Source organism: Aphelocoma coerulescens, unplaced genomic scaffold (genome assembly GCF_041296385.1).
Source record: "Aphelocoma coerulescens isolate FSJ_1873_10779 unplaced genomic scaffold, UR_Acoe_1.0 HiC_scaffold_375, whole genome shotgun sequence".
NCBI classification, from domain to species: domain Eukaryota; kingdom Metazoa; phylum Chordata; class Aves; order Passeriformes; family Corvidae; genus Aphelocoma; species Aphelocoma coerulescens.
Window position 1 is genome coordinate 54,848 of NW_027183718.1, and position 23,535 is coordinate 78,382.

Genomic DNA, 23,535 nt, shown 5'->3' on the forward strand with positions numbered 1-23,535 from the left:
TCCTGAGCTGCGGATTTGGGGATTTTGGGGGGATTTTGGGGGGTTTTGGGACTCCTCTGAGCTGCAGATTTGGGGTTTTTTGGGGAGGTTTTGGGGGGTTTCGGGCCCCGCTGAGTTGCAGATTTGGGGATTTTTGGGGTGTTTTAGGGGGTTTTGGGTTCCCTGTGCTGCGGATCTGGGGATTTTGGGGGGGTTTTGGGGACTTTGGGTCCCCCTGAGCTGCAGATTTGGGGATTTTGGGGGAGATTTTGGGGGGTTTCGGGCCCCCCTAAGCTGCGGATTTGGGGATTTTTGGGGAGATTTTGGGGAGATTTCGGGGACTTTTGGGCCCCCCTGAGCTGCAGATTTGGGGATTTTTTGGGGGGGATTTCGGGGAGATTTCAGGGAATTTCAGGCCCCCTCGAGCTGCAGATTTGGGCATTTTTTGGGGGGTATTTTGGGGAGATTTCGGGGGGGTTTTGGGCCCCCTGAGCTGCGGATTTGGGGATTTTGGGGAGATTTTGGGGGATTTCAGGCCCCCCCCGAGCTGCAGATTTGGGCATTTTTTGGGGGGGATTTTGGGGAGATTCCGGGGAATTTCAGGCCCCCCCAAGCTGCAGATTTGGGCATTTTTGGGGGGATTTTGGGGGCGGGGGGTCTCCGCATTCACCCCCTTTCCCCCCCCCCCCCCCAGCTGTGCGCAGGGCCGGCCCCGTTCGGGGGGTCCCAAGGGGGGTCCGTACGCGCCCCCCCCCCGCCCGGGCCGGGCCCCCCCGGCCCCCCGGCCGCGCCCCCCGCCCCCCCCCCGGGCGCAGAGCGAGGAGATGACGAGCGACGAGGAGCGCATGGTGATCTGCGAGGAGGAGGGCGACGATGACGTCATCGGTGACGCCACACCCCCCCCGCCCCGCACCCCAAAATCTCCCGAGGGGTCCCGAGACCCCCCCCCCCCCTTCTCTCATGACCCCCTCCATGACCCCCCCCCACAGATGACGGGTTCGCCCCTCCCCCTCCCGACATCGACCTCAAGTGCAAGGAGCGAGTGAGCGACAGCGAGAGCGACGGCGAGGGGGGGGACAAGGTGGGGCTGGGGGGGTGGGCAGGGGGCTCGGTGGGGCTGGGGGGTCTCAGTGAGTCTGGGGGGGCTCTGTGGGGCTGGGGAGGGGGCTCAGTGGGGCTGAGGGGCTGGGCAGGGGGCTCGGTGGGGCTGGGGGGCTGTGCAGGGGGGGTTCTGTGGGGCTGGGGGAGGGGGTGTCTGTGGGGCTGGGCAGGGGGCTCGGTGGGGCTGGGGGGTCTCAGTGAGTCTGGGGGGGCTCTGTGGGGCTGGGGGAGGGAGCTCGGTGGGGCTAGGGGGGCTCTGTGGGGCTGGGCAGGGGGGATTCTGTGGGGCTGAGGGGCTGGGCAGGGGGCTCGGTGGGGCTGGGGGGGCTCTGGGGCTGGGGGGCTGGGCAAGGGGGGCTCTGTGGGTCTGGGGGTGTCTGTGGGGCAGGGGGAGGGGTCTCTGTGGGTCTAGGGGGGCTTTGTGGAACTGGGGGGTCTCTGTGGGGCTGGGGGAGGGGTCTCTGAGTCTGGGGGTGTCTGTGGGGCAGGGGGGGTCTCTGTGAGTCTGGGGGGTCTCAGTGAGTCTGGGGGGTCTCTGTGGGTCTGGGGGGTCTCTCTGAGTCTGGGGGGGGCTCTGTGGTTCTGGGGGGGCTCTTTGGGGCGGGGGGTCCCTCCGGGGGTCCCAGCCCCTCACCACCGCCCCCCCCCCCCTTTTCCCCTCCCCCAGGCCCCCCCCCGGAGGCTGTTCCCGCCGGCGCCGCCCCGCCCCCCCCCCGGAGCTGGAGCCCCCCCCGGGCCCCCCCGAGCCGCCCCCCGGCCCCTCCCCCTACAAGGGGCCGCCCCCCGCCCCCCCCAAGCGCTTCGAGGGGGCCCCCCCCGCGCCCCACCCCCGCCGCAAACGGGCCGAGAGCGCCGAGGGGGGGCTGGGCGTGGGGGGAGGGGGCGGCTCGGCGGCCCCCCCGGGGGGGAGCGGCCCCCCCCCCGCTGCGCCCCGGGCCCGCCCCTCCCCCCCCCGCCGCGGGACCCAAGCCCCTCCCCCCCCCTCCGGCGGCCGCGGGGGGCGGGGGAGGGGTCGTGGCCAACCTGGTGCTGGGGGGCTGCGGCGCGGGGGGGGGCGGCGGGGGGGGGCCGGGCCCTCCTCCCCCTCCCGCCCCTCCCCCCTCGGTGGCGCTGCTCCCCTCCCCCCACCCCCCCGTGCAGCTCCTGGCGCAGCCCCCGGGCGGGGGAGGGGCGGGGGGGGCCGGGGGGGCCGGGGGGGGGCGGCGGTGGGGGGAGGGGGAGGGGCGGGGGGAGGGGCCGCGCCCCCCCCCCAACGGGCCCCTCCCCCTGGGCATCACGCAGGTGCAGTACATCCTGCCCACCCTGCCCCTCCCCCACGGCAAGGCCGCCGCCCCCAACCCCCCCCCCACCGGGACCCCCCAACCCCCCCCCCGGCGCCGCCCAGCCCCCCCCCGGCGCCCCCCCGCTGCACTTCGCCCTTCCCCCACCCCAGAACGGAAAGGCCCCTCCCCCCCCCGCGGGGGGCTCCGGCGGCTGCGCCCCCAAAGGTACCCGGGGGGGGGGGAGGGGCGGGGGAGGGGGTTTGGGGGGCTGGGGGCGGGGGTCTCTGCGGGAGTCTCTGGGGGGGTCTCTATGGGATGGGGGGGGTCTCTGGGGGGGTCTCTCTGGAGTTTTGGGGGTCCCTGGGGGGTCTCCATGGGGATTTGGGGTATCTGGGGGGAATCTCAGGGGGGTCTCTGTGGGATGGGGAGGTCTCTGGGGGGTCTCTGTGGAGGTTTGGGATCTCAGGGGGGTCTCTATGGAGTTTTGGGGGTCTATGGGGGGTCCCTGGGGGGGTTTCTGGAGGGTCTGTGGAGGTCTCCATGGAGTTTTGGGGGGTCTCTGGGGGGTCTCTGGGGGGTCTCTATGGAGTTTTGGGGGTCTCTGGGGGGGTCTCTGGGGGGTTTTTATGGGATAAGGGGGTCTGGGGGTGTCTGTAAGAAGTTTTGGGGGTCTTTGGGCCGTTTCTGGGGGGTCTCTGGGGACTCCATGGAGTTCTGGGGGGGCTCTCTGGGGGGGGGGTCTCCACCTGCCTGACCCCCCCCCCCCGTCCCGTGCCCCCCCCCCCCAGCCCAGGCCTCCCCCCCAGGGCAGCCCCCTCCCCCCGCGCCGCTGCTCCCGGGGAAGGTTCTGGTGCCCGTGGCCCCCCCCGGCCCTGCCCTGACCCCGTTCGGGACCCCCGGCGCCGCCCCTCCCCCCGGCAAGGTACGCGCCCCTCCCCCCACCCCCCTTTCACCCCCTCCCCCACCCCCCCGATCTGACCCCCCCCCCCCCCCATTTGTGCCCCCCCAGATCATCCAGCTCAGCCCCGGTGCCCCTCGTGCCCCCCGGCAGCCCCGGGGCGGGGGCAGGGGGGGGCCCCCGCGCCCCCCCCCAAGGTGCTGCTGCCCCCCGCCCGCATCGCCTACGTGCACCCCGCCCCTCCCCCCCCCGCCGCGCCCCCCGCGCCCCCCCCGGCCGCCGCCTTCGTGCAGCCCCCCCCCGTGCTGGGCTTCACCGCCCTGGGCCCGGGGGGGGCCCTGGTGCAGCCGCTGCTGCCCGGTGAGTGCGGGCACGGGGGGCTGGGGGGGGTCATTGGGGGGGGGTTGGGGGGGGTTTGGGGTCATTGAGGGGTCATTGGGGTGATTTTCGGGGGTTTGGGGGGGGTTTGGGGGGGGGGTTTGGGGTCATTGAGGGGTCATTGGGGTGGTTTTGGGGGTCCCTGGGGCGATTTAGGGGTCATTGGGGGGGTTTGGGGTCATTGAGGGGTCATTGGGGTGATTTTGGGGGGTTTGGGGGGGTTTGGGGTCATTGAGGGGTCATTGGGGGTGGTTTGGGGGGGTTTGGGGTCATTGAGGGGTCATTGGGGGTGGTTTTGGGGGTCCCTGGGGCGATTTAGGGGTCATTGGAGGGGTTTGGGGGGGCTTGGGGTCATTGAAGGGTCATTGGGGTGATTTTGGGGGGTTTGGGGGGGGTTGGGGTCATTGAGGGGTCATTGGGGTGGTTTTGGGGGGGGTTGGGGTCATTGAGGGGCCATTGAGGGGTCATTGGGGTGGTTTTGGGGGTCCCTGGGGCGATTTAGGGGTCATTGGGGGGGGTTGGGGGGGTTTGGGGTCATTGAGGGGCCATTGGGGTGGTTGGGGGGGGGTTGGGGTCATTGAGGGGTCATTGGGGTGATTTTGGGTGGTTTGGGGGGGTTTGGGGTCATTTAGGGGTCATTGGGGTGGTTTTGGGGGGGTTGGGGTCATTGAGGGGTCATTGGGGTGGTTTTGGGGGGGTTGGGGTCATTGAGGGGTCATTGGGGTGGTTTTGGGGGGGGTTGGGGTCATTGAGGGGCCATTGAGGGGTCATTGGGGTGGTTTTGGGGGTCCCTGGGGCGATTTAGGGGTCATTGGGGGTGGTTTTGGGGGGGTTTGGGGTCATTGAGGGGTCATTGGGGTGATTTTGGGGGGTTTGGGGGGGTTTGGGGTCATTGAGGGGTCATTGGGGTGGTTTGGGGGGGTTTGGGGGGGGTTGGGGTCATTGAGGGGTCATTGGGGTGGTTTTGGGGGGGTTTGGGGTCATTTAGGGGTCATTGGGGTGGTTTGGGGGGGGTTTGGAGTCATTGAGGGGTCCCTGGGGTGGTTTGGGGTCATTTAGGGGTCATTGCCATGGTTTGGGGGTCCCTGGGGTGATTTTGGGGTCGTTTAGGAGAGGTTTAGGGGTGATGGGGGTGGTTCAGGGATCCCTGGGGTGATTTTGGGGTCAGTTCAGGGTCATTGGGGTGGTTTTGGGTCATTTAGGGGTCATTGGGGTGGTTTGGGGTTCACCGGGGTGATTTTGGGGTCATTTGGGAGCGGTTTAGGGGTGATGGGGGTGGTCTGGGGTAATTTGGGGGTGATTGGGGTGGTTCGGGGGCCATTTGGGGGTGATGGGGTGGTTTGGGGTTAATTTGGGGATGCTTTGGGGGTCCCCGGGGTGATTCTGGGGTCATTTCGGGCTGGTTTGGGGTCCCCGGGGTGATTCTGGGGTCATTTCGGGCTGGTTTGGGGTCCCCAGGGTGGTTCTGGGGTCATTTCGGGCTGGTTTGGGGTCCCCGGGGTGGTTCTGGGGTCATTTCGGGCTGGTTTGGGGTCCCCGGGGTGGTTCTGGGGTCATTTCGGGCTGGTTTGGGGTCCCCGGGGTGATTCTGGGGTCATTTCGGGCTGGTTTGGGGTCCCCGGGGTGGTTCTGGGGTCATTTCGGGCTGGTTTGGGGTCCCCGGGGTGGTTCTGGGGTCATTTCGGGCTGGTTTGGGGTCCCCGGGGTGATTCTGGGGTCATTTCGGGCTGGTTTGGGGTCCCCGGGGTGATTCTGGGGCCGCTCCGGGGGTCCCGGGCAGTTCCCGGGGGGGTTTTTGGGGTCTCTCTGGCTCCCCCCCCCCTCACTCCCCCCACCCCCCACCCCCAGGCCAGGGGTCCCTGCTGGCCCCCGCCCCCGTGGGGGTCTCGGCCCTGCCCCCCCCCCAGCTGCCCCCCCCCAGCTCGGGGGGTCCCGTCCTGGCCGCCATCTACCCCGGGGGGCCCGGCCCCGCCCCCGGCCCCGCCCCCGCGCCCGGATTGGTCTACAGCGTGGCTGGCTCCGCCCCCCCGGCCCCGCCCATCCTGCCCAAGGCCGGCCCCGCCCCCACCCCGGGGGCCGCAGGTACGGGGGGAGGGGCCGAGAGGGGGCGGGGCCTAAAGGGGGGCGGGGCCGGGTGGGAGGAGCTTTGGGGTGGGGGCGTGGTCTGGAGAGGGGCTTGTGGAAGGGGAGGGGCTTAAAGGGGGAGGGGCTTAAAGGGGGGGGTTAAAGCAGGGGAGGGGCTTAAAGCAGGGGGCTTAAAGAGGGGGAGGGGCTTAAAGGGGTGGGAGGGGCTTAAAGGGGGAGGGGCTTAAAGGGGGGCTTAAAGAGGGGGAGGGGCTTAAAGGGTGGGAGGGGCTTAAAGGGTGGGAGGGGCTTAAAGGGGTGGGTGGGGCTTAAAGCAGGGGGAGGGGCTTGAAGCAGGGGGGAGGGGCTTAAAGGGGGAGGGGCTTAGGGGGCTTAAAGGGGGAGGGGCTTAAAGGGGTGGGAGGGGCTTTAAAAGTGGGAGGGGCTTAAAGAGGTTGGAGGGGCTTAAAGGGGGAGGGGCTTAAAGGGGTGTGAGGGGTTTAAAGGGGAGGGGGCTTAACGCAGTGGGCGGGGCTCTGGAGGAGCAGGGCTGCATTATGCAAATGAGCGCGGGGTGATTGACACGTGGGGGGGCCAATGAACTTTAATGCGGCTTTGCAAACGAGGGGGCGTGGCCCGGCCCCGCCCCCTCACCCCTCCCCCTCTCCCCGCAGCCCCCCTGCCCTTCCCCCCGCGCCCGCCCCGCCCCCCCCCCGAAGCCCCCCCAGAAGGTCAAGGCCGCCCTGGCCACCATCCCCGTGGGGGGAGGGGAGGGGCCGCCCCGCCCCCCTCCGGACCCGCCCCGCCCCCCTCCGCCGGACCCCGCCCCTCCCCCCTCCTCCTCCTCCCCTCCCCCACCGCCGCCCCCTCCCCCCCGCCGGCGACTGGGACGCCGCCGCCCCTCCCCCACCCGCCGCGGACCCCCCCCTCCCCCCCCCAGCGCCGAGGCCTGGAGCCAGCGGGACCCCGTGGGGGAGGGGCCGCCCAGCCCCGCCCCCCCCGACCCGGTGAGTGCCGGCCCCTCCCCCCCCCCCCATCGTTATTCGCCCCCCCCCCCCCCCCGACCCTTAATTAACGTGCTAATCACCCTTTCCCCTCCCCTCCCCCCCCCGCAGGCGGAGCGCTGGGCCCCGCCCCCCGCGGCCACGCCCCCCGCCGGCCCCTCCTCCACCGCCCCCTCCCCCCCCGCCGCCCCCGAGGGGCCCCCCCGCGCCGCCCCTCCCCCACCGGCCCCTCCCCCCGCCGAGGGCGGGGCCAAGAAGGCGAAGCTGCGACCCCCCCCCCTCAAAAAAACCTTCGACTCGGTGGACAAGTGAGTGGGGGAGGGGCGGGGGGCGCGGCCTGGGGGTCCCTGGGGGGGGTTATTGGGGGAGGGGGTGTCCGCGGGGTGTTTTTGGGGTATTTTTGGGCAGTCTTGGGGTCCCTGGGGGGGTTATTGGGGGGTGGGGGTGTCTGGGGGGTGTTTTTGGGGTATTTTTGGGGTCCCTGGGGGGGTTATTGGGGGAGGGGGTGTCCCAGGGGTGTTTTTGGGGCATTTCTGGGTGGTTTTGGGGTCCCTGAGGAGGTTCCCCAGCCCCGGGTGCTGTCAGAGGTGGATTTCGAGGAGCCCCCGGGGGGTTTTGGGGTCTGCCTGTGATTTTGGGGGTATTTAGGGTGGTTTTAATGTCAGTGGCGTTTGTCCGTGTGATTTGGGGGGTTTTGGGGTGGTTTTGGGGTCGCTGGGGTCTGCCTGTGTGATTTTGGGGTTATTTAGGGCGGTTTTTGGGGTCAGTGTGATTTTGGGGCTATTTAGAGCAGTTTTGGGGTGATTTTGGGGTCAGTGGCCGGGCTCTCGCCCCCCAGGGTGCTGTCAGAGGTGGATTTCGAGGAGCCCCCGGGGGGTTATTGGGGTCTGTGTGATTTTGGGGGTATTTAGGGCGGTTTTGGGGTGATTTTGGGGTCAGTGGCCGGGCTCTCACCCCCCAGGGTGCTGTCGGAGGTGGATTTCGAGGAGCCCCTGGGGGGTTTTGGGGTCTGCCTGTGATTTTGGGGGTATTTAGGGCGGTTTTGGGGTGGTTTTGGGGCGGTTTTTGGGGTCAGTGTGATTTTGGGGCTATTTAGAGCAGTTTTGGGGTGATTTTGGGGCGATTTTGGGGTCAGTGGCCGGGCTCTCACCCCCCAGGGTGCTGTCGGAGGTGGATTTCGAGGAGCCCCCGGGGGGTTTTGGGGTCAGTGTGATTTTGGGGGTATTTAGGGCGGTTTTGGGGTGATTTTGGGGTGATTTTGGGGTGATTTTGGGGTCAGTGGCCGGGCTCTCGCCCCCCAGGGTGCTGTCGGAGGTGGATTTCGAGGAGCCCCCGGGGGGTTTTGGGGTCAGTGTGATTTTGGGGGTATTTAGGGCGGTTTTGGGGTGATTTTGGGGTGATTTTGGGGTGATTTTGGGGTCAGTGGCCGGGCTCTCGCCCCCCCAGGGTGCTGTCGGAGGTGGATTTCGAGGAGCGCTTCGCGGAGCTCCCCGAGTTCCGGCCCGAGGAGGTGCTCCCCTCCCCCACCCTGCAGGCCCTGGCCACCTCCCCCCGGACCATCCTGGGCAGTTACCGCAAGAAGCGCAAGAACTCCACAGGTGACCCCTGACCTCTGACCCCCCCGTGACCCCCCCGTGACCCCCCCGTGACCCCCCCGTGACCCCGCTGACCCCGCGCTGTCCCCAGAGCTGGAGCCGGGCGGGGACGACCCCTCCTCGCCCAAGCGGAAGCTGCGGCGCCGCTCGAGCTGCGGCTCCGACCCCACCACCCCCAAAAGCGCCAAATGCGAGGGCGACATCTTCACCTTCGAGAGGCCCGGTGAGGGGGGGGGGCGGGGACCCCGAAATGGGGAGGGGGGGGGGGGAAAAAGGGCCTGGAATTGGGGCTGGGGGAGCGGCGAAATTGGGGGGGAGAAACCCCAAAATATCTGGGGGGAAATGTCCCGAAATTGGGGCTGGGGGAGCGCCGAAATCTGGGGGGAGAAACCCCAAAGTATCCGGGGGGAATGCCCCAAAATTGGGGCTGGGGACCCCCCTGAAATCTGGGGGGAGAAACCCCAAAATATCTGGGGGGAAACACCCCGGAATTGGGGCTGGGGGAGTGTGAAATCGGGGGGGAGAAACCCCAAAATATCTGGGGGGAAACGCCCCGGAATTGGGGCTGGGGAGCGCCGAAATCTGGGGGGAGAAACCCCAAAATATCCGGGGGGAAACGGCCCAAAATTGGGGCTGGGGGAGCGGTGAAATCGGGGGGGAGAAACCCCAAAATATCCGGGGGGAATGCCCCGAAATTAGGGCTGGGGGAGCGCCGAAATCTGGGGGGAGAAACCCCAAAATATCCGGGGGGAATGCCCCAAAATTGGGGCTGGGGACTACCCCAAAATGTGGGGGAAGAAACCCCAAAATGCTGACAGAGCAACCCCAAAATATCTGGGGGAAACACCCCGGAATTGGGGCTGGGGGAGTGTGAAATCGGGGGGGGAGAAACCCCAAAATATCTGGGGGGAAATGTCCCGAAATTGGGGCTGGGGACCCCCCTGAAATCTGGGGGGAGAAACCCCAAAATGTCCGGGGGAAACGGCCCAAAATTGGGTCTGGGGGAGTGCTGGAGCCTGGGGGGAGAAACCCCAAAATATCCGGGGGAAATGGCCCAAAATTGGGGCTGGGGGAGCAGCGAAATCGGGGGGGAGAAACCCCAAAATATCCGAGGGAAACGGCCCAAAATTGGGGCTGGGGGAGCGGCGAAATCGGGGGGGAGAAACCCCAAAATATCCAGGGGAAAACGCCCCGAAATTGGGTCTGGGGGAGCGCCGAAATCTGCGGGGAGAAACCCCAAAATATCCGGGGGGAATGCCCCAAAATTGGGGCTGGGGACTACCCCAAAATGTGGGGGAAGAAACCCCAAAATGCTGACAGAGCAACCCCAAAATATCTGGGGGAAACGCCCCAGAATTGGGGCTGGGGGAGCAGCGAAATCTTGGGGGAGAAACCCCAAAATATCCGGGGGGAAATGTCCCGAAATTGGGGCTGGGGGAGCAGCGAAATCTTGCGGGAGAAACCTCAAAATATCCGGGGGGAAATGTCCCGAAATTGGGTCTGGGGGAGCACCAAAGCGTGGGGGGAGAAACCCCAAAATATCCGGGGGGAATGCCCCAAAATTGGGGCTGGGGACCCCCCTGAAATCTGGGGGGAGAAACCCCAAAATATCTGGGGGAGACGGCCCGAAATTGGGGCTGGGGGAGCGCCGAAATCTGGGGGGGAAACCCCAAAATATCTGGGGAAAACGCCCCAAAATTGGGTCTGGGGGAGCACCCCGAGATGTGGGGAAGGGAAACGCAAAACGAGCAGGGAGAGAACAGTGAAATTTTGGGAAACCCCAGAACTGAGGGGAATTTTGGGGAATTGGGGAGGGGAGGGGGGGGGAAACCCCAAATTCCCGAATTTTGGGGCGCCCCTGACGCCGTTTTCCCGCAGGGGGGGAGGGTGAGGACGTTTTGGGGGAGCTCGAGTACGACAAGGTCCCGTTCTCGTCCCTGCGCCGCACCCTGGACCAGCGCCGGGCCCTGGTGATGCAGCTCTTCCAGGAGCACGGCTTCTTCCCCTCGGGTGAGCCCCAAAATCCCCAGGAATGGCCCCAAAACCCCCCGGGAATGGCCCCAAAATCCCCGGGAATGGCCCCAAAACCCCCCCGGGAATGGCCCCAAAATCCCCGGGAATGGCCCCAAAACCCCCCTGGGAACGGCCCCAAAACGCCGCCGGGAATGGCCCCAAAACGCCCCCGGGAACGGCCCCAAAACGCCCCCGGGAATGGCCCCAAAACCCCCCCGGGAACGGCCCCAAAACGCCCCCGGGAATGGCCCCAAAATCCCCGGGAATGGCCCCAAAACCCCCCTGGGAATGGCCCCAAAACGCCCCCGGGAACGGCCCCAAAACGCCCCCGGGAATGGCCCCAAAACGCCCCTGACTCATCCCAAAATCTGGAGCGCAGCTCCTGCCCTTTGGGTGAGCCCCAAAATCCCCGGAAATTGCCCCAAAATCCCCGGGAATGGCCCCAAAACGCCCCTGACTCGGCTCCTGCCCCTCGGGTGGCCCCAAAACCCCTGGAAATTGCCCCAAAATCCCCCTGACTCATCCCAAAATCCAGAGCGTGGCTTCTTCCTCTTGGGTGAGCCCCAAAATCCCCGGAAATTGCCCCAAAATCCCCGGGAATGGCCCCAAAACGCCCTTGACTCAGCTCCTGCCCCTCGGGTGGCCCCAAAACCCCTGGAAATTGCCCCAAAATCCCCCTGACTCATCCCAAAATCCAGAGCGTGGCTTCTTCCTCTTGGGTGAGCTCCAAAATCCCCGGGAATGGCCCCAAAATCCCCGGGAATGGCCCCAAAACGCCCCTGACTCGGCTCCTGCCCCTCGGGTGGCCCCGAAGTGCCCCAAAGCCGTTCCGGTGTCCCCGTCCTCGCTCTGTCCTGTCCTGGGTTTTTGTCTGGGGGGTCAGCCCGTCCCATGACCCCGAGTGACCCCTGACTGTCCCCTGAGTGTCCCCTGAGTGTCCCCTGGCTGCTCCTGAGTGCCCCTGACTGTCCCCAAGTGTCCCTGAGTGTCCCCAGGTGTCCCTGACCATCTCCTGAATGTCCCCGAGCCCCCCTGACCATCCCCTGAGTGTCCCCTGAGTGTCCCCAAGTGCCCCTGGCCCCTGACCATCCCCTGACCATCCCCTGTGTCCCCTGACCATCCCGAGTGCCCCGGACCATTTCCCGAATGCCCCGGACAATCCTCCGAGTACCCCTGACCATCCCCTGACTGCCCCTGACCATCCCCAACCATCCCCCGAGTACCCCTGACCATCCCCTGACCATCCCCTGTGTCCCCTGACCATCCCCTGACCATCCCCTGTGTCCCCTGACCATCCCGAGTGCCCCGGACCATCCCCTGAGTGCCCCTGACCATCCCCTGACCATCCCCTGACCATCCCCCGAGTACCCCTGACCATCCCCTGACCATCCCCTGACCATCCCCTGACCATCCCCTGAGTGCCCCGGACCATCCCCGACCATCCCGAATGCCCCGGACCATTCCCCAAGTGCCCCTGACCATCCCCGACCATCCCCCGAGTGCCGCTGACCATCCCCTGACCATCCCCTGACCATCCCCTGACCATCCTGAGTGCCCCTGACCATCCTGAGTGCCCCTGAGTGCCCCTGACCATTCCCTGACCATCCCCTGACTGCCCGTGACCATCCCCCGACCATCCCCCGAGTGCCGCTGACCATCCCCTGACCATCCCCTGACTCCCCCTGACCATCCCCTGACCATCCCGAATGCCCCGGACCATTCCCCAAGTGCCCCTGACCATCCCCGACCATCCCCCGAGTGCCCCTGACCATCCCCTGACTCCCCCTGACCATTCCCTGACCATCCCCTGACCATCCCCTGACCATCCCAAGTGCCCCTGACCATCCCCTGACCATCCCAAGTGCCCCTGACCATCCCCTGACTGCCCCTGACCACCCCCCGCCCACCCCCCGCCCACCCCCCGAGCGCCGCTGACCTCTCTGTCCGTCTCCGTGCCCCCCAGCCCAGGCCACGGCCGCGTTCCAGTCGCGATTTGCCGACATTTTCCCGACCAAGCTGTGCCTGCAGCTCAAGATCCGCGAGGTGCGCCAGAAGATCATGCAGGCGGCCACGCCCACCGACCCGGCCCCGCCCACCGACCCCGACGGCCCCGCCCCCTCCGCCGAGGCCACGCCCCCTCCCGCCGCGCCGGCCAATCCGGGCCCGCCCTCCTCGTCCTCCGACCCCGCCCCCTCCGCCGAGGCCACGCCCCCCTCGCCCCCCGCGGGCGGGGGCGGCGCGCGCTGAGCCATTCCAGGGCCACGCCCCCCCCCCTTTTTTTTTTTTTTTTGGTTTGTTTGGCTCCTCCCCCCTTTTTGGGGGGGGGGGGAGCGGGGGGGGGCCCCAGGGCGAGGTCACGTGACCGGGAATCTTTTAACAATGGGAAAAAAGTCTTTGGAGCCGCCTCGGCCCCGCCCCTCGTTTTTGTGTCGCCGTCCGCCATTGGCTGGGGCGGGAGGCGGGGCTCGGGCCACGCCCCTTCTTAAAGGGGACGGCGACGAGGTGGGGACAGGGAGGGGGCACCTGCACGGCACCCTGGGGACACTGGGGACACTCAGGAGGGACACTGGGAGACACTGGGAGACACTGGGACCCTTAGGGGACACTCAGGAGGGACACTGGGAGACACTGGGACCCTTAGGGGACACTCAGGAGGGACACTGGGAGACACTGGGAGACACTGGGACCCTTAGGGGGCACTCAGGAGGGACACTGGGGACACTGGGAGACACTGGGACCCTTAGGGGGCACTCAGGAGGGACACTGGGACACCCTGGGGACACTCAGGAGGGACACCCTGGGGACACTGGGGGACACTGGGACACCCTGGGGACACTGGGAGACACTGGGGGACACCATGGCGGTGGCACTGGGACACCCTGGAGGACACTGGGGACACTCAGGAGGGACACTGGGAGACACTGGGGGACACTGGGACCCTTAGGGGACACTCAGGAGGGACACTGGGAGACACTGGGACCCTCAGGGGACCCTCAGGAGGGACAGTGGGACACCCTGGGGACACTCAGGAGGGACAGTGGGGACACTGGGAGACACTGGGACCCTCAGGGGACCCTCAGGAGGGACAGTGGGACACCCTGGGGACACTCAGGAGGGACAGTGGGGACACTGGGAGACACTGGGACCCTCAGGGGACACTGAGGAGAGACACTGGGACACCCTGGAGACACTGGGGACACTGAGGAGGGACACTGGGACACCCTGGGGACACTGGGAGACACTGGGGGACACCATGGTGGTGGCACTGGGACACCCTGGGGACACTGGGAGACACTGGGGACACTGAGGAGGGACAGTGGGACACCCTGGGGACACTCAGGAGACACTGGGGGACACTGGGACCCTCAGGGGACACTCAGGAGGGACAGTGGGACACCCTGGGGACACTCAGGAGGGACACTGGGAGACACTGGGGGACACTGGGACACCCTGGGGACACTGGGGGACACTGGGACACCACAGGAGGGACACTGGGGATACTCAGGGGACACTGGGAGACACTGGGGACACCACGGCGGTGGCACAGGGACCTTCAGGGGACACTGGGACACACTGGGGACACCACAGGAGGGACACTGGCACCCTCAGGGGACACTGGGAGACACTGGGACACCACAGGAGGGACACTGGGTCACTCAGCAGACACTGGGGACACCATGGTGGTGGCACTGGGACACGCTGGGGACACTGGGACACACTGGGGACACCGCAGGGGTGGCACTGGGACAGTGGGAGACACTGGGGACACCACAGGAGGGACATTGGGAGACACTGGGGGCACTGGGACACCCTGGGAACACCACGGCGTTGGCACTGGGTCACTCGGGAGACACTGGGACACCACAGGAGGGACACTGGGAGACACTGGGGACACTGGGAGACACTCAGGGGACACCACGGCGGTGGCACTGGGACACTGGGGGAGAGTGAGGACACCACAGGAGGGACACTGGGACAGCCTGGGGACATTGGGAGACACTGGGGACTCCACAGGAGGGACACTGGGACACTCAGGGGACACTGGGACACCTCGAGGGGGGTCACTGGGACACTCAGGGGACACTGGGACGCCACAGGAGGGACACTGGGACACCCTGAGGACACTGGGACACCCTGGGGGCACCACGGCGGTGGCACTGGGTCACTGGGACACCACAGGAGGGACACTGGGACACCCTGAGGACACCACGGTGGTGGCACAGGGACCTTCAGGGGACACTGGGACACCCTGGGGACACTGCAGGGGTGGCACTGGGACAGTGGGAGACACTGGGACACCACAGGAGGGACACGGGGGCACCCTGGGGACACTGGGAGACACTGGGGACACTGGGAGACACTGGGGACACCACGGCAGTGGCACTGGGTCACTGGAACACCACAGGAGGGACACTGGGGACACACTGGGGACACCGCAGGGGTGGCACAGGGACAGCGGGACACCTCGAGGGGGGTCACTGGGACACTCTGGGGACACTGGGACACCTCGAGGGGGGTCACTGGGACACTCTGGGGACACTGGGACAGCCTGGGGACACTGGGACACACTGGGGACACCGCAGGGGTGGCACTGGGACACTCAGGAGACACTGGGAGACAGTGGGGACACCATGGCGGTGGCACTGGGACACCTTGGGGGCACTGGGGACACCACAGGAGGGACACTGGGAGACACTGGGACACCCTGGGGACACTGGGACACTCTGGGGACACTGGGACACCACAGGAGGGACACTGGGACACTCTGGGGACACTGGGACAGCCTGTGGACATCTCAGGGGTGGCACTGGGACACTGGGGACACCTCGATGGGGGTCACTGGGACACCCTGGGGCCACTGGGACACTCTGGGGATACTGGGACACCTCGAGGGGGGTCACTGGGACACTCTGGGGACACCGCAGGGGTGGCACAGGGACAGTGGGGACGCCTGGGGGGGGTCACTGGGACACTCTGGGGACACTGGGACAGCTCGAGGGGGGTCACTGGGACAGCCTGGGGTCACTGGGACACTCTGGGGACACTGGGACACTCTGGGGACACTGGGACAGCTCGAGGGGGGTCACTGGGACGCTCTGGGGACACTGGGACACCTCCAGGGGGGTCACTGGGACACTCTGGGGACACTGGGACACTCTGGGGACAGCTCGGGGGTGGCACTGGGACACTGGGACAGCTCGAGGGGGGTCACTGGGACAGCCTGGGGTCACTGGGACACCTCCAGGGGGGTCACTGGGACACTCTGGGGACACTGGGACACTCTGGGGACACCGCAGGGGTGGCACAAGGACAGTGGGGATGCCTGGGGGGGTCACTGGGACACTCTGGGGACAGCTCGGGGGTGGCACTGGGACACTGGGACAGCTCGAGGGGGGTCACTGGGACACTCTGGGGACACTGGGACAGCTCGAGAGGAGTCACTGGGACAGCCTGGGGTCACTGGGACACCTCCAGGGGGGTCACTGGGACAGCCTGGGGTCACTGGGACACCTCCAGGGGAGTCACTGGGACACTCTGGGGACACTGGGACAGCTCGAGGGGGGTCACTGGGACACTCTGGGGTCACTGGGACACTTTGGGGACAGCTCGGGGGTGGCACTGGGACAGCCTGGGGTCACTGAGACAGCTCGAGGGGGGTCACTGGGACACTCTGGGGACAGCTCGGGGGTGGCACTGGGACACTGGGACAGCTCGAGGGGGGTCACTGGGACACTCTGGGGACAGCTCGGGGGTGGCACAGGGACAGCGGGGACACCTCGGGGGCGGGGCCACGAGGGCCAAGTGGCCAATCAGGAGCGGCCGCGGCGCGGTGGGCGTGGCCACGGGCGGACCGAACCATTGGCACCGCGGGGGGAGCGCCGGCACCGACCAACGGCGCCGCGCCGGGGGGGGGCGGCACCGCGCGCGCCCCGCCCCGCCCCATCGCTGATTGGCCGGCGCGTGATCTCGCCGCCGCGGATTGGCCGAGGGGAGTCTCGCGGGGTTTCGGCCCCTGCTGGGTGCACGGGCGGCCCCGCGCTCGGCCTCTTCCGGCGCGGCAGCGGCGGCGGCGAGGTGGGGACGGGAGCGGGGCCGGGAGCGGGGGGGGAACCGGGCCGGGAACGGGGCCCGGAACGCGGGGCTGACCCGGCCGCGTGTCCCCGCAGATGCCCGGGGTCACGGTGAAGGACGTGAACCAGCAGGAGTTCGTGCGGGCGCTCGCCGCCTTCCTCAAGAAGTGAGCGGGAACCGGGAGGGGTCCCGGGGGAGGGGGGGGAGGGGAGGGGACCGGGAGGGTGCTGAGGGGTGGCGGGCGGGTGCTGGGGGGTCGTGGGGTACCGGAGGGGCTGGGGAGGGCGTTCCCCGGGGTTCCGCGGTGCTCCCGGTGCGGCTCCCGGTGCGGTTCCGGTTCCCGGTGCTGTCCCGGTGCTGTCCCGCGCAGGTCGGGGAAGCTGAAGGTGCCCGAGTGGGCGGACACGGTGAAGCTGGCCAAGCACAAGGAGCTGGCGCCCTATGACGAGAACTGGTTTTACACGCGGGCAGGTGAGGCCGGGCACCGGCCCCCGCCCCGCGGCGGCTGCGCGGGCTCCCGGTGCCCCCCGAGCCCCCCGAGTTCCCCCGGTGCCCCCCCGAGCCCCCCCGGTGCCTCTCGGTGCCCCCCCGAGCCCTCTCGGTGTCCCCCGGTGCCCCCCCGAGCCCCCCCCGGTGCCCCCCGAGCCCCCCCCGGTGCCCCCCGAGCCCCCCCGGTGCCTCTCGGTGCCCCCCGGTGCTCCCTGGTGCCCCCCGAGCCCCCCCGGTGCCCCCCGAGCCCCCCCCGGTGCCCCCCGGTGCCCCTCGGTGCCCCCGGTGCCCCCCGAGCCCCCCCCGGTGCCCCCCGAGCCCCCCCGGTGCCTCTCGGTGCCCCCGGTGCCCCCCCGAGTTCCCCCGGTGCCCCCCGTGCCCCCCGAGCCCCTCCGAGCCCCCCCGGTGCCCCCCGAGCCCCCCCGGTGCCCCCCGCTCTCCTCCCGTGCGGCCGCCGCGGTCTCGGGGGCTGCTCTGCCTTGTCCCGGGGGTGCTCCCCGTTCCCCGGGCGCTCCCCGACTCCCGGTTCCCATTCCCGGTTCCCCCGGGCACTCCCTGACTCCCGGTTCTGATTCCCGGTTCCCATTCCCGGTTCCCCCGGGCACTCCCTGATTCCCGGTTCCCATTCCCGGTTCCTCCGGGCGCTCCCCGACTCCCGGTTCCCATTCCCTGGGCGCTCCCCGACTCCCGGCTCCCATTCCCGGTTCCTCCGGGCACTCCCTGACTCCCGGTTCCGGTTCCTGGTTCCCATTCCCCGTTCCCTCCCCGACTCCCATTCCCGGTTCCCTGGGCACTCCCCATTCCTGGTTCCCCGAGCACTCCCTGACTCCATTCCCAGTTCCCCGTTCCCTCCCCGACTCCCGTTCCCATTCCCCGTTCCCATTCCCCGTTCCCATTCCCCGTTCCCATTCCCCGTCCCCATTCCCAGTTCCCCATTCCCATTCCCAGTTTCTCCCCACAGCCTCCACAGCCCGGCACCTGTACCTGCGGGGCGGCGCCGGCGTGGGCTCCATTTCCCAGTTCCCATTCCCAGTTCCCATTCCCAGTTCCCCATTCCCATTCCCCAGTTCCCAGTTCCCATTCCCAGTTCCCATCCTCATTCCCAGTTTCCCCATTCCCATTCCCAGTTTCTCCCCACAGCCTCCACAGCCCGGCACCTGTACCTGCGGGGCGGCACCGGCGTGGGCTCCATTTCCCCGTTCCCATTCCCAGTTCCCAGTTCCCATTCCCAGTTTCTCCCCACAGCCTCCACAGCCCGGCACCTGTACCTGCGGGGCGGCGCGGGCGTGGGCTCCATTTCCCCATTCCCCGTTCCCAGTTCCCATTCCCAGTTTCCTATTCCCAGTTTCCCATTCCCAGTTCCCATTCCCAGTTCCCATTCCCAGTTCCCATTCCCAGTTTCTCCCCACAGCCTCCACAGCCCGGCACCTGTACCTGCGGGGCGGCGCCGGCGTGGGCTCCATTTCCCCATTCCCCGTTCCCAGTTCCCATTCCCAGTTTCCTATTCCCAGTTTCCCATTCCCAGTTCCCATCCCCATTCCCAGTTCCCATTCCCAGTTCCCATTCCCAGTTTCTCCCCACAGCCTCCACAGCCCGGCACCTGTACCTGCGGGGCGGCGCGGGCGTGGGCTCCATTTCCCCGTTCCCATTCCCAGTTCCCATCCCCATTCCCAGTTCCCCATTCCCATTCCCAGTTTCTCCCCACAGCCTCCACAGCCCGGCACCTGTACCTGCGGGGCGGCGCCGGCGTGGGCTCCATTTCCCCGTTCCCATTCCCAGTTTCCCAGTTCCCATTCCCAGTTCCCATTCCCAGTTCCCATTCCCAGTTCCCATCCCCATTCCCAGTTCCCATTCCCATTCCCAGTTTCTCCCCACAGCCTCCACAGCCCGACACCTGTACCTGCGGGGCGGTGCCGGCGTGGGCTCCATTTCCCCGTTCCCAGTTCCCATTCCCAGTTCCCCATTCCCATTCCCAGTTTCTCCCCACAGCCTCCACAGCCCGGCACCTGTACCTGCGGGGTGGTGCCGGCGTGGGCTCCATTTCCCCGTTCCCATTCCCAGTTCCCATTCCCAGTTTCCCATTCCCAGTTCCCATCCCCGTTCCCATTCCCAGTTCCCATTCCCAGTTCCCATTCCCAGTTTCTCCCCACAGCCTCCACAGCCCGGCACCTGTACCTGCGGGGCGGCGCGGGCGTGGGCTCCATTTCCCCGTTCCCATTCCCAGTTTCCCAGTTCCCATTCCCAGTTCCCCATTCCCATTCCCAGTTTCTCCCCACAGCCTCCACAGCCCGGCACCTGTACCTGCGGGGCGGCGCCGGCGTGGGCTCCATTCCCCGTTCCCATTCCCAGTTCCCATTCCCAGTTTCTCCCCACAGCCTCCACAGCCCGGCACCTGTACCTGCGGGGCGGCGCCGGCGTGGGCTCCATTTCCCCGTTCCCATTCCCAGTTCCCATTCCCAGTTCCCATTCCCAGTTTCCTATTCCCAGTTCCCATTCCCAGTTCCCATCCCCATTCCCAGTTCCCATTCCCAGTTCCCATTCCCAGTTTCTCCCCACAGCCTCCACAGCCCGGCACCTGTACCTGCGGGGCGGCGCCGGCGTGGGCTCCATTTCCCCGTTCCCAGTTCCCATTCCCAGTTCCCATTCCCAGTTTCCCATTCCCAGTTCCCATCCCCATTCCCAGTTTCCCAGTTCCCCATTCCCAGTTCCCATTCCCAGTTTCCCAGTTCCCATTCCCAGTTTCCCATTCCCAGTTCCCATCCCCATTCCCAGTTTCCCAGTTCCCATTCCCAGTTCCCATTCCCAGTTCCCCATTCCCATTCCCAGTTTCTCCCCACAGCCTCCACAGCCCAACACCTGTACCTGCGGGGCGGTGCCGGCGTGGGCTCCATTTCCCCGTTCCCATTCCCCGTTCCCAGTTCCCATTCCCAGTTCCCATTCCCAGTTTCCCATTCCCAGTTCCCATCCCCATTCCCAGTTTCCCCGTTCCCATTCCCAGTTCCCATTCCCAGTTTCTCCCCACTGCCTCCACAGCCCGGCACCTGTACCTGCGGGGCGGTGCCGGCGTGGGCTCCATTTCCCCGTTCCCATTCCCAGTTCCCATCCCCATTCCCAGTTCCCCATTCCCATTCCCAGTTTCTCCCCACAGCCTCCACAGCCCGGCACCTGTACCTGCGGGGCGGTGCCGGCGTGGGCTCCATTTCCCCGTTCCCAGTCCCCATTCCCAGTTTCCCAGTTCCCATTCCCAGTTCCCCATTCCCATTCCCAGTTTCTCCCCACAGCCTCCACAGCCCGGCACCTGTACCTGCGGGGCGGCGCCGGCGTGGGCTCCATTTCCCCGTTCCCATTCCCAGTTTCCCCATTCCCATTCCCAGTTCCCATTCCCAGTTCCCATTCCCAGTTTCTCCCCACAGCCTCCACAGCCCGGCACCTGTACCTGCGGGGCGGTGCCGGCGTGGGCTCCATTTCCCCGTTCCCATTCCCAGTTCCCATTCCCAGTTCCCCATTCCCAGTTCCCATTCCCAGTTTCTCCCCACAGCCTCCACAGCCCGGCACCTGTACCTGCGGGGCGGCGCCGGCGTGGGCTCCATTTCCCCGTTCCCATTCCCAGTTCCCATTCCCAGTTCCCCATTCCCAGTTCCCATTCCCAGTTTCTCCCCACAGCCTCCACAGCCCGGCACCTGTACCTGCGGGGCGGCGCGGGCGTGGGCTCCATTTCCCAGTTCCCATTCCCAGTTTCCCAGTTCCCATTCCCATTCCCCATTCCCAGTTCCCATTCCCATTCCCAGTTTCTCCCCACAGCCTCCACAGCCCGGCACCTGTACCTGCGGGGCGGTGCCGGCGTGGGCTCCATTTCCCCGTTCCCAGTTCCCATTCTCAGTCCCCATTTCCCCATTCCCAGTTCCCATTCCCAGTTCCCATCCCCATTCCCAGTTCCCATTCCCAGTTTCTCCCCACAGCCTCCACAGCCCGGCACCTGTACCTGCGGGGCGGCGCCGGCGTGGGCTCCATGGCCAAGGTTTACGGCGGCCGCCAGCGCCGCGGGGTCCGGCCCAGCCACTTCAGCCGCGGCTCGGGCGCCGTGGCGCGCCGGGTGCTGCAGGCGCTCGAGGCGCTCAAGGTGGTGGAGAAGGACCAGGACGGGTCAGTTTGGGGCCAAAAGCGGCGATTTCGGGCTCCGCGGGCGCTCTGCGGTTGGGTTTTGTTGCTCGGGGTTTTTTTTTTTTTTTTTCTGATTTTAAGTTTTCCTTTTTTTCCCTTTGAATTTCCCCGTTTTTCTTCCTGGGAATTTGAGGGTTTTTTCTTGCTTTTAAGCCTCCCCTTAATTAAATTTTGGGTTTTGCTGTTTTATGCTCCTGTTTGTCTTTTTCAGTTATTCCGATTGTTTCAGTTACTTAATTTTATGTTCCTGCTTTTTAATTCCCTTTTCATCCAATTCCCCATTTCCCTCCTTTTTTATCCCATTTCCTCCATAATTTCCTATTTTCCTACCTAAAATTCCCCATTCCTTCTCATTTTTACCCCATTTCCCCTCATTTTTACCCCATTTCCCCTCATTTTTATCCCATTTCTCCTCATATTTACCCCATTTCCCCCATAATCTCCTATTTTCCTACCTAAAATTTCCCATTTCCCCTCATTTTTATTCCATTTCTCCTCTTTTTTATTCAATTTCCCCACCTAAAATTCCCTATTTCCCCTCATTTTTATCCCATTTCCCCTCATTTTTATCCCATTTCTCCTCGTTTTTATCCCATTTTCCCCATAATCTTCTCATTTTCCTACCTAAAATTCCCCATTTCCCCTCATTTTTACCCCATTTCCCCACCTAAAATTCCCCATTTCCCCTCATTTTTATCCCATTTCTCCTCATTTTTATCCCATTTCCCCCATAATCTCCTATTTTCCTACCTAAAATTCCCCATTTCCCCTCATTTTTATCCCATTTCCCCTCATTTTTATCCCATTTCCCCCATAATCTTCTATTTTCCTACCTAAAATTCCCCATTTCCCCTCATTTTTACCCCATTTCCCCTCATTTTTACCCCATTTCCCCCATAATCTCCTATTTCTCCACCTAAAATTCCCCATTTCCCCTCATTTTTACCCCATTTCCCCTCATTTTTATCCCATTTCCCCCATAATTTCCTATTTTCCTTCCTAAAATTCCCCATTTCCCCTCATTTTTATCCCATTTCCCCCATAATCTCCTATTTCTCCACCTAAAATTCCCCATTTCCCCTCATTTTTACCCCATTTCCCCTCATTTTTATCCCATTTCCCCCATAATTTCCTATTTTCCTTCCTAAAATTCCCCATTTCCCCTCATTTTTACCCCATTTCCCCCATAATCTTCTATTTTCCTACCTAAAATTCCCCATTTCCCCTCATTTTTACCCCATTTTCCCTCATTTTTATCCCATTTCCTCCATAATTTCCTATTTTCCTTCCTAAAATTCCCCATTTCTCCTCATTTTTACCCCATTTCCCCTCATTTTTACCCCATTTCCCCACCTAAAATTCCCCATTTCCCCTCATTTTTACCCTACTTCCTCTCATTTTTACCCCGTTTCCCCTCATTTTTACCCCATTTCCCCACCTAAAATTCCCCACTTCCTCTCATTTTTACCCCACTTCCCCTCATTTTCACCCCATTCCCCCATTAACCCCCCCCATTTCCTCTTTTTCCCTCCCTTTTCCCATCCCCCTTTTCCCGTTTTTTTACCGTTTTTGTCCCTTTTTTCCCCTCCCAGGGGCCGCAAGTTGACTCCGCAGGGGCAGCGGGACCTGGATCGCATCGCGGGGCAGGTGGGTCCGGGGACATCCCCACAAATTCGGGGGCAATTTGAGGAAATTTAACCAATTTCCCTGTTTTTTTTCCCCACCCCGCCAGGTCGCCGCCGCCAGCAAGAAGCACTGAGGAAGCCAATAAATCAGTTTTCCCCTCCCTGAGCTCTCGAGTGTGTTTTTGAGGAGAAAACACCAAAAATCGGGGAAACCGGCCCCAAAATAGCGGGGGTTTTTTCAAGAACCTGAGGAGGGAACGTTGAAAAGGGTGGGAAATGCCCCAAAACAGGAGGAGAAATCCTCAATTAGTGGGAAAAGCTCCCCAAAGCGTGGCAATGCGCTTGAAGTTAAAACAGAAAAAGCCTTAAAAGTAGGGAATTTCAAAATAAATTGGGATTTTTAGTTAAAAATTTAGAAAGTTGAGCCCAAGTTCTGGGACATTATCAGGGATCTCATACTTGAAATTGGTAAAAAAAAGTGTTAAAACCCAAAACCTCCCTGTTTTTAGGGCAGTTTTGCTTCATGATCTTCTCAGCCTCCAACTGCAGCAATTTTAGCAGGAGATAAGTGGGGGAAAAAAAAGCCATTTTTGTCCTAAAATGTCAATTTTTTGCAGCAAAGTGCTGGGTTTTACGGGTAAAGGGGCCAGGTCAGGGCTGAAAACAGATTTGGAAGAGGGAACGCGGTTTTCTTTAGACAGTTTTGTGTTTCACGTGGGGTTTTCCTTGTGTGTGGGATTTCCAGCTTTGAACTGAGAGGGAAAAGGTGGGGATTTGGGTCGAAACCACTTAAAATTGGTGTTCGTGGCACTTACCTGTCGTTCCATCCCCCGCTTTGCTTCCATCAGTGCTCTGGCAGGCTCCAGGATTGGAAAAGGGCATAAATTCCCCATT

The 23,535-nt window shown here is 64.7% G+C and overlaps 3 protein-coding genes and 1 long non-coding RNA gene across 4 annotated transcripts in view; 3 read left to right on the top strand and 1 right to left on the bottom strand.

Annotated features, from left to right (window-relative positions):
- LOC138101635 (protein capicua homolog) overlaps positions 1 to 2,372 on the bottom strand; it is a 17,571-nt gene extending 15,199 nt beyond the window's left edge. Inside the window, 2 exon segments of the mRNA XM_068999404.1 lie at positions 1,908 to 2,023; positions 2,358 to 2,372. Coding sequence (XP_068855505.1) covers positions 1,908 to 2,023; positions 2,358 to 2,372 — 131 coding nt within the window.
- Positions 779 to 1,794, top strand: LOC138101632 (uncharacterized). Its single transcript, XR_011147225.1, has 3 exons — positions 779 to 864; positions 969 to 1,060; positions 1,748 to 1,794. It is a non-coding gene; the product is annotated as an uncharacterized lncRNA (long non-coding RNA).
- Positions 2,373 to 6,245: 3,873 nt separating the features above from the next.
- On the top strand, positions 6,246 to 12,599 carry LOC138101636 (protein capicua homolog). The gene is made up of 7 exons (XM_068999405.1): positions 6,246 to 6,256; positions 6,623 to 6,689; positions 6,798 to 6,994; positions 8,133 to 8,284; positions 8,373 to 8,504; positions 10,160 to 10,291; positions 12,258 to 12,599. The coding sequence occupies exons 1-7, from the start codon at positions 6,246 to 6,248 to the stop codon at positions 12,539 to 12,541; spliced, it is 975 nt and encodes a 324-aa protein (XP_068855506.1). The 3' UTR covers positions 12,542 to 12,599.
- Positions 12,600 to 16,268: 3,669 nt separating this feature from the next.
- Positions 16,269 to 22,807, top strand: LOC138101633 (small ribosomal subunit protein eS19). The gene is made up of 6 exons (XM_068999402.1): positions 16,269 to 16,369; positions 16,462 to 16,532; positions 16,737 to 16,837; positions 20,815 to 20,998; positions 22,609 to 22,663; positions 22,749 to 22,807. Exons 2-6 carry the CDS (start codon positions 16,462 to 16,464, stop codon positions 22,773 to 22,775), a joined length of 438 nt encoding a protein of 145 aa, XP_068855503.1. The 5' UTR covers positions 16,269 to 16,369; the 3' UTR covers positions 22,776 to 22,807.
- Positions 22,808 to 23,535: the final 728 nt, after the last annotated feature.